The following is a 10,000-nucleotide window of genomic DNA, read 5'->3' on the forward strand; positions in this document are numbered from 1 at the left end:
ATCAATTAATAAAACAATTAAAAAAATATACAACAACAACAACAACAACAACAACAACAACAACCAACAATACTAAACTATACACACACAAAACAATGAAAATGAATAAATAAATAAACAAAATAAAGATAAACAAATAAATAAACAATAAGCATCACAATTTCACTTTCAGAGCAGCAACAAAAATTCTGCCGTCATTGGATAACACCACCACCACCACCACCACCACTATCTGATATCACCACCACCACCACCACCATCACCATCACCATCACCATCACCACCATCATCACTTTCCCTACAATCACCATCAAGGGAAAGAAAGCGAATAAATTACTGTTGGTAAAAAAAGAAAGATGCAAAGAGAAGAGAGAGAGAAAAAAGGGAAGAAAAAGAAATTTAAAGATGCGAATAAGAAATAGCAAGGAAGAGGAGTGAGAGAGTAGGGAATAAGAGAGTGAGAGGTGAAGACATGCATGGGGAGTTTCACTTGCTACACGAAGATGGTTTAAGTCCATATCTTCTCTACTCTCTCCCTCGACCAGTGGTATATAGAGCGCCTTATTGCACCCAGCTGTTACTGTCACCACGAGGGGGAGGACGGGGAGGGAGAAGAGGGCAGAGAGGCAGAGGAGGGAGAGAGATGGGGAGTTACTGGAGTGAAGACTTGTGGTAACTCTTAGTATATATAGTGTGGCCAGTGTTGGTGAGGGAAAGAGTACGGCACCAACTCCCCTACAGCAAACATCTGCCTACCTGCCTACCTGCCTGCCTGCCTGCCTGCCTCCCTCACTCTCCCCCTATTTGTGTCACCTTCAAAAGTTTTCCACTGTACTCACCTCCCTGACCTCGTTTCGCTGTGCCTTTCCCACGTTTCCTTTCACCACTCAAAACTTATTCATTAAAATTAGTCAGCAGTTCACGGTGATTTATCCATCCCAGCCTACATCTTACTACAATGACTTCTAAAGGTAGGGCAGAAACTATAATGCTATACGTATACTCTGTTCCTTCCTCACTTGTCTATGCATCCTTCCTTCACTCTCCTGTCGGTTCACTAGGCCCTATTTGCAACGTGTTCTCCGATATACGCCAATAACGTGACTCAAGAGCGACCAGTGATGTGTGTTACAGGTACAACGAGACGCACACGAACTCAAGATTTTAACCCCGTGTGTGTTCCGCAGGTCACATTTGCCTACTCGCTCTTCTGCTGACCATCGGGATCGTCAGGGCGTCACAGGAGGCCGCTGAGAACAAGGATGAGAGGGATGATGGAGGGCGGTTCTTCTTTTCGACTACATCTACTGGTTCAAACGACAACTCGAGCATCACATTAACCCTGGGCGTGGGGGACATCCTGCTGGCCCTGCTTGCCGTGGCGCTCAGTGTGGCTGCCGGTGTGGTCCTCGCGGGGGTGCTCCTCGGAAACCCACTGGACGGCTCCACCGGCTACACCGCCCCCACGTAAGTGTGATGGATAGCACTCCGTGTCGCGCCTCGAACAAAGTGCAGGTGTTCATTGCGTGCGTGAGGTGTTGTTATCTTCCGAGGTATTCACGGGAATGTATTGGTGTTCTGGCCTCGTCATGTATATACGGATTCTCATTCCGTATGTAAGTATGTAAGTCTCTCTCTCTCTCTCTCTCTCTCTCTCTCTCTCTCTCTCTCTCTCTCTCTCTCTCTCTCTCTCTCTCTCTCTCTCTCTCTCTCTCTTGATTTTCCCGGCTGTCGTGAATTACCTTCCCGCTTCCCTCGTCCCTTGTCCGCTGTCATTCATATTCATTAACGAGAGGGACGTCCCCAAAACAATGAACAAGTGGGTCACGGCCCTCGGCGATCTCGAAAGCAGCACTTTAATTACCACGTAAGCATGGAGAGGAAAGAAGGCAGCGAGCTCTTCCCACCACACTATAGTTTCCTCACGCGTCGCTTAGCTTCCACACCAGAGCGTGACGGGTTAAGGGCCCTTGCGATGGGGTCTGTGGTGTGCTCTTAGAAACCTACTACACCAGATATCGGACTTTATTCTTCATCACCTTCAGAAACCTATCACAGAAGATATTCTCAGTTCTTCGCCGCCTATAGTCTCAACTACTTTTAGGAGCCTCTGGTAGTGGTGATTAGAGTTTTCAAGGGTAGTTTTATGATTCTAGTGATAGTTTTATAAAGATTCTTCGCTGGCAATAGGAGAAAACACCAGAACACTTTTAGTATTATGCTCTATAAGGAGAGACTGGAGTTTTCAAGGATGGTTTTGTAATTCTAGTGATGGTTTATCAGGGATTGTGCACCATCATTAAGAGAAAACACCCATGAGAACTGACATGTCATCGGTGGCGCTTTTGAAAACTGCACTTGTGGAACCTCATGTCTAACAATGTGTCATGAAAAAAAAAAAATACAGGCATGTGTCATTTGAGTGGCTATAACCATGACACGTCATCAGAAATTGAGCGTGATCTTAAGAATATGATTTTAAGAACACTAAGTTTCATAAAACTAAAACCTGTATAATGAAACCACTCATTTCCTGGAAAATCATTGAAAATTGTAGTACTTATTCAGAAATTGAGATGGTTCCACAGATTGTAAGTGCAGGAGAAAAGGTTCCACTATATACCCATCCTAAAAACTTCCTTCTCATTACAGATCCTACGGCAGCGAAGGACACACTGCTGAAAGTTCCTACGCCGTCCTGCGCTCCCTTGAAACAGCGGCCCGAAAGAACGAGTAGCCCAGCAGCAACGTGAGGAACATCAGCCGCACCATAACTTCCTGCCTCGCCCGCCGCTGGTCCGCCTCGCCAGACTGTCACTAGCACGCTGTCAACATTTCCGTCTCTTGAATCGTTTCCCTCAACCTTCTTCTTTCATAACTTGCCTCGCTGGACACAATTTTTGTAGTTCAATGACATATCTTTCTCTTCTTAATTTTGTTCCTCTATTGCCACTTTGTACAGAATCGTTCTCTTTCTTGTAATTCTTCCTTTCTTTCCTCTTTCGCTTTTCTTAATCAAATAGTAACCAAACTGCAAATAAAATCTCAAGGCGAGGACCAGCGGCGGCCAAGGGACCAAGAGTTTGTGCGCATGTACAATATTTGCACAGACCTTGACTATATTTATTATATTTATATTTTTGTATAAATTCTAAACATACAAATAAATATTAAGGTTATCTTAAGTATTTATCAGTGATGAAGGCGATTCACTGCTGGAGAGGGACAGTAAGCAAATGAGCGAGTGAATTAAACAGTTTAATTGATAAAAGTAGTAGTAGTCTAAGAATCTGATTGAATAGAAATCTTGGTTAATTGCTTAATGGTTTAATTGATTTAGTTTATTTATTTCACTACCTTTTTGAAGAATAATTGGTCTAATACTAAATCATCTATAGCTGATTAGTTTGTTAGTTAGATGCTTAGTATTTTTGTTAATTAGTCCATCACTTTATCAATCAATAAGTAATTTGCTGGTTCGTAGAGATAAGGAAGTTGAATTGGTTGATGGTACGTAGTTCGGTTTGCCGTCATGTAGAGATTGGTTAAAGGCAGATTGGCGGATAAGTAGGTAGATAAATAGAGACAGATAAATAGATAAACAGATAGATAGATAGATAAATAGATATAGACAAACATATATAGGTATTAGACACGGGTAAACAGAGATAAGTAGAGAGATATAGATAGATAAATAGAAAACGAGAGAGATGAACATATACCTAAACAAGCAGATGTACAAACAGACCAATACACAAGCAATTAAATCATAAGAACAGTCCTGAGAGAAAAGATGTATACAGTTAGTCAATCAGACAATTCAATAATCAACAAACGTCAACTATAAACCTGAACGCAACACTATTCACTGTGACGCTGACGGAGGCCACGCATGAACTGTAAGGTGAAGGTGAAGGTTGAGGTCCAGTAAGAGGTGGAAGAGTGGGAGTGGGAAGTCAATTGTTATGTGGTGAAGGACAAAAAAAAAAGAAGGAATTGCTAGATGGGAATAGACAGGTAGTGGCCAGGAGGAGAACATGAGAGTGGAAGGGAATGGATTTGACTTGATGAGAAGAAAGATGAGAAGGTATACGGAAAGAGAGAAGGAGGAGAGAGAGAAATAAAAAAAAATCCGCTAGCTCGTAACATGGTCTGCTGCCGCAATACACACACACACACACACACACACACACACACACACACACACACACACACACACACACACACACACACACACACACACACACACATGTTCCCTAGCGTCTCTGATATCAAACATGACCCAGAGAGATGTGCATTGATACCCTGAAATTAATACCTTAAAAAAAAAAAAAAAAAAAAAAAATCTGCCTCCTAATCATGCACAGTTAAAAATAAAACGTGGAATTTGTGTCTGATTTAATTTTCTCACTTTATTCAGGAAGAGAGGAGACACTATTCATCTAACTTTAATTTCTATCCATTTTTATCCTTTAATCGTATAAAACAGAGTAAGTTCCCAGCATTACAGTTACGAGTTCACCAACACTTCACCACCTCTTCCATGTCCAAGCGAGAAACCAGAACAACCAGAACACGTTGAGACTGGTAGCTATTAATCTTTCCGCAAAACACTGAGTCACGCCGGCGAATCTGGAGGTCGTGTAGCACAGTTCCCGCCCCTTCCGCACCACACGTCACTCATCCTCCCCAGCGGCCCAAGGAGACTAGCACGTGGGAAGTAGTAGCCTCGTCTGCAGCCACATCACGCCGCCAAACACATCCTGCGAAGCGTCGAGTGCGCGGCGTCAGCTTGTGTTAGATTGTCAGTAGCACGTCAAAACGGCGGGAATGATATGGGTGAGGGGTTTCTGGGTTCCTGCACGGTGAGTGTTGGGGGACGCCTGGCTCTAGTACACCACGGAGCGAGGCGTCAGACCACATGTGAGGCCTATATTCTTAAACATGTGGATGTCTTGTCTGGATTATGTTGTAGTGGAAATTATAAAGGTTTATGATTGTATTGATAATCTACCTTAATAAATCCTAACCCAAACCTAACTTAATCTGACCCAACACAAGTAATCATCTCTGTGGCTTTTAAAAGAATTACCTATAAAAAAGAAGGATGTAAGAATGCGGGCCTAAGTGATAGTCCAGTGGGTGGTCACCGGAACAACACAAGTGAAGAGCTTCTTGGGTTCTTTGTCATGGATAGATGGGTTCCGTAAATGATTCGTCCGGTAAAGTCGTAAATAACCAGCCAGGGTGACATCATAGAGGGGAGGCAACTGACAGCCTGGATTATGGCTTATCCGACTATACATTTTGGCAGATGTTTTGAATGATGATACGCCTTGCTTAGTTCTTATATGGTCTGGAGTTTCTTAATGTGTCACGTATTATTGTGCATCATGTAATCTATTTTGTGTGAATCGTTAACGTTTGCACTCTCCATGGAAAGAAGCATAAAATAAAAATGTTGGAGTATTACAATGTTTTTTACTGTTAGGTTTCGGCGGTTTCTAAATGTATTACGTATTTGTTGTGCATTATGTAAGTGTCTTTAAGTACCAGCGTGAATTGTTAATGTCTGTACTTTCCATGACACTAAGCATAACATTAAAAAGTTAGGGTAATTCTCTTGTTTTTACAAAGGCAGGATTCGGCCAGTCATTTCAGCGCATTGACTCAAGCGCATCAGCCAAGAGGACCAGTTCCACGGATACGTCATGCAGGGTAAATGTACAGGAACAACCAGGAGACTAGCTGGCCTATTAAGTGCGTATTGTGTTCCGATAGTCAAACATGAATCAACGTGCACCAAACAGTTAAACCAGGCACAAAAATTACGGTAGAACACAGAATTTTACAGAAAATACATAGGAAGAACAAATAACAGGAAAATAGATAGATAGATAGATAGATAGATAGATAGAGAGAGAGAGAGAGAGAGAGAGAGAGAGAGAGAGAGAGAGAGAGAGAGAGAGAGAGAGAGAGAGAGAGAGAGAGAGAGAGAGAGAGAGAGAGAGAGAGAGAGAGAGAGAGAGAGAGAGAGAGAGAGAGATACAGACACAGATACAAATAAACAAATAGACTGAAAGGTCCACAATCTTGCGTTAGCTAGCAGCAAAAGACCACCTGTTATGCGCCTCAGTAAAACACCTTTATTTATCTATTTATTTCTTTATCATCCAGACGTGAGCGCTACTGGACAACACGGATGTGGGAAAACAACGGTATCCCCAAAACTGTAAAGAAATAGTTGTTAAAGTTATGAGAGAAAGAGAAAGAAAAACATTGTGTTGCAAGACATTGAGATAAGAAAAATTACTCTGGCACAAAATAAGCCCCGTGAGAGAGAGAGAGAGAGAGAGAGAGAGAGAGAGAGAGAGAGAGAGAGAGAGAGAGTATACGCATCTCAGCATAACGCGTAAATCTTGAAAGAGGAACAGCGTGCAAGTGTAAGGCAATGTAAAGAAAGGTAATTATCTTTAACAGAGGTGCAAATTCCACACTTTTTTTTTTTTTTTTGAGGGAGGGGTGGGGATAGTGCGGGGGATTAAACTGCACACACCAAGGCAGTATAGAGAAGGAGATAGAATGACAGGAACTAGACAGAATACGACATACAACCTATCCGAACAATTAGTATTCGATGAGAGTGCGGAGAGTGTTCTTGTACTATTACCATTATTGCTTTACGTAAATGAAAGGATGACAAGTGAAAAAAAAGATCATATAAAAAAAAACTATTTAGAACACAAGAAGACACCTGTAAAAGACCACACAAAACACAAAAAGAATATAAACTGGCCATATCAATTCCCACAAAACACACACAAAAAAAAACATAAAAAGACCACATGAAACACACAATAAAACACACACACACACACACAAGAACACATACAAGACAACACAACCACATAAACAAACAGACAAAAGAAATAGAAAAAAAAATTGGACCGAGCTAATTAACTTCCCTAATGAAGTGGAAAAAAAAAAGAAAATAGGTTAAAATCACTCTTATTAAACTAACAAAACATTTCCACTCAGGTATGGCACTGTAGTTTTGGCGTTGCTACCACTGTCTCCCGTACTTCACTCCTACGAGGCTCCCTGCGGCGTGTACTGGGAATAGTTTAGTGACCACAAGGCAATGGCGAGTACACCCTTACAGAGACGCAACGTGTGTGTGTGTGTGTGTGTGTGTGTGTGTGTGTGTGTGTGTGTGTGTGTGTGTGTGTGTGTGTGTTAGAGAGAGAGAGAGAGAGAGAGAGAGAGAGAGAGAGAGAGAGAGAGAGAGAGAGAGAGAGAGAGAGAGAGAGAGAGAGAGAGAGAGAGAGAGAGAGAACAAACACATCATAGAGACGCGACATAAAGAGACAAAAAAAAAGCGCACACACACACACACACACACACACACACACACACACACACACACACACACACACACACACACACGAAACACTAAGTAATTAAGACACAAGGAACAGTATAAGAGAACAAACGCTCCTTAGACGTTCCTTAATAGAGGCAAACAGTTAGATATGAAAAAATTGTAAACATTCCCAACAAACACTACGCGATAGAGACAAACAACACTCGACAAGTAAACAGAGCCTAAAGACCTGACGTAACAGACAAACATCATCACAAACACTAAACACACCCTTGGGAATAAAACAGAAAAGAAAATAAAGTGATTTCAGAAGTAACACCATAAAAATAAGCAGCAGGAGGTGATGTCTATTCGTGTTGTATTCAGTAGCTCAGTCTCGATGTCCGGTAAGTGAAGTTCTTTTAACCCTTGAGTATCATGACGCGTTTCCATAGTCATTCTGCTCACTATCTGGTGGTTTTACACAGCTTCAGAGACACAGGTAGGGATTAAAATAGTGAAGACTTTGGCCATTAATCTTCTGACCTCCATTAGACCCTTCCTAATGTCAATAAAGTGGTCGAATCGTACATCGTAAATCTCAAGGTAAAAAATGTGGCCCAGTATTGAAGGGGTTAAGTATGTGGATTCATGCAGCGCTTTCTTTTTTGACGTGGAGAAAGGCTTGCTGGAGATAATGACTTGGAGTGAGTACTAAGTAGGGCTTGATAATTGAGTGTTTGCGTCATGTTGCGGTTGTCTTTATGGTATGCTTTTGTTGGCATACTATCTTAATTTGTGTGTGTGTGTGTGTGTGTGTGTGTGTGTGTGTGTGTGTGTGTGTGTGTGTGTGTGTGTGTGTGTGTGTGTGTTAACCCTATATCAAATTAATATGGAGCAAAAAAAAAGAAAAAAAAGAAGCGAAATACAGAGAAGAATACTAGAAAAAATGAAAAGAAAAACGAAGTAAAGAAAAGGATACGAGAAAAAAAGACGACAAAAAAAAATTAAGGGAGAAAAAAAGATAGGAAAAAAAAAAAATCAGCCGATTGACACAAATCATCACCAACTGTATACAGGAATTGCACAGGTGACAACGAAGAAGAAGAAGAAAAAAAAAAAAAAGCAAGAAGAAGAACACACCTCCACGTATATGACCTTGACCTTTGACACTCCTTTACCGCAGCCCCTCACTTCACTTCAACCTTCTGCTGTGTGTTTACGTAAACCACCAGACACTCCTAGACTCAGGGTTTCCACTAGACAACAATAAAGCGTGGTAGGGCGTTAGCGTGGAGGTGGCCAGTCATGCAGGGGCGTGGAAATAACAGAGAGAGAGATCTACAAATAAGGTGGGCGGATGGTCAAGACTTCCAGTACGCCGACAGACAGAGGCGAGAGAGGAGGTGGTGCGCTTGGTTCCTGGCGCCACCATGGGCCACGTGGGTAAGACTCTAGCATTCTCCGGTGTGTGTGTGTGTGTGTGTGTGTGTGTGTGTGCCCTTCGAAAGCACTGCAAATTACTACTTCCCCACACATACATATGCATGCGGACACACACGCACGCGCGCACACACACACACACACACACACACACACACACACACACACACACACACACACACACACACACACACACACACACACACACACACACACACACACACGCACACACTGATAATTATCTGCAAAGTTCGTTTCTGCACAATATCATGTATATGATTTAATCACGAGTTTACATATTGGCTCTTACACTCGCATTTCTCCACCTGTTAATGATACGTCATGTCTCATTATAATTTCATATGTCATAACCGTACCGCCCCACCCTCATCTGTATTACCACCGTATTTCGCTGTCCATGCATCATCTCTCTTGACATTGTAGTCGTCTCGACTTCCCTTAAACTGCAGTCCTCCCTTGCCTTTCTTTTTTTTTTTTTTCTTATAAACTGATCTCTTTCCAGTCGCCATATGATCTATTTCGTTGTGGCATCAAGGTAAAATCATGTAATTAGTTAATCCCTCTGATAATGAATAATGTATTATATACTGAATGATGCATTTGTTCCCGTTCTTAATTCCTAACTGTCACACTCTCTTTCCTTCATGCGCGCTCTTCACATATTCACTGCAACGCAGCCACATCGCCAGACACCCGACTTCCCACATCCTCAATTATCTCACATATCCACGTCGTTCACAGCATGAAATTTATATGAAGACTAACATTTCAGACATTCATGTAGCTTCCGTTTTATATTCCTTCGCCTCGCACCACGTCTCACTTGTTATAAAATGCTTCCTATCCTGACAACGTCCTTTCATATTTCTTTCTTTCTTTCTTTTCATGCGATTCCTATCCGTGGTTAAAATAATCTGTTTGTGCGACAGAAATGCTGCTTGCCCTGGTGGTGGTGGCAGCTGCAACAGCGGCAGGGATTGCAGAAGAAACGCATGAACAACTTACGGAGACCCACAATGCACCCGCACAGATACAAAACAACGTGCCTACGGACCAAGGACATGACCCACCCACGGACTCACAACAGACTGCCATACTTGTGTTAGTGCCTGCTCATCCGACTCGCGAGGCACCTGGCAGGCAGCAACAACTGACGGAGGAGAGGGAGGAGGG

The 10,000-nt window shown here is 42.3% G+C and overlaps 3 protein-coding genes across 3 annotated transcripts in view; 2 read left to right on the forward strand and 1 right to left on the reverse strand.

Annotated features, from left to right (window-relative positions):
- Positions 1 to 10,000, reverse strand: part of LOC123505821 (glutamate receptor ionotropic, delta-2-like) — a 110,925-nt gene that overhangs the window by 59,835 nt on the left and 41,090 nt on the right. The gene's annotated exons all lie outside the window — the stretch shown is intronic.
- On the forward strand, positions 710 to 3,179 carry LOC123505832. Its single transcript, XM_045257563.1, has 3 exons — positions 710 to 971; positions 1,188 to 1,467; positions 2,653 to 3,179. Exons 1-3 carry the CDS (start codon positions 959 to 961, stop codon positions 2,735 to 2,737), a joined length of 378 nt encoding a protein of 125 aa, XP_045113498.1. The 5' UTR covers positions 710 to 958; the 3' UTR covers positions 2,738 to 3,179.
- LOC123505826 overlaps positions 8,683 to 10,000 on the forward strand; it is a 6,323-nt gene continuing 5,005 nt past the window's right edge. Inside the window, exons 1-2 of the mRNA XM_045257554.1 lie at positions 8,683 to 8,809; positions 9,757 to 10,000. The exon at positions 9,757 to 10,000 is cut by the window's right edge and continues 285 nt beyond it. Coding sequence (XP_045113489.1) covers positions 8,797 to 8,809; positions 9,757 to 10,000 — 257 coding nt within the window. The 5' untranslated portion in view covers positions 8,683 to 8,796. The remainder of the gene's footprint in view (positions 8,810 to 9,756) is intronic.

This window comes from Portunus trituberculatus, chromosome 18 (assembly GCF_017591435.1).
Source record: "Portunus trituberculatus isolate SZX2019 chromosome 18, ASM1759143v1, whole genome shotgun sequence".
NCBI lineage: Eukaryota > Metazoa > Arthropoda > Malacostraca > Decapoda > Portunidae > Portunus > Portunus trituberculatus.

Bases quoted from the DNA above. Each gene is read 5' to 3' on its own strand.
- LOC123505832 (XM_045257563.1), top strand. The intron at 1,468-2,652 runs GTAAGTGTGATG...TTCTCATTACAG, and splicing joins ACCGGCTACACCGCCCCCAC to ATCCTACGGCAGCGAAGGAC.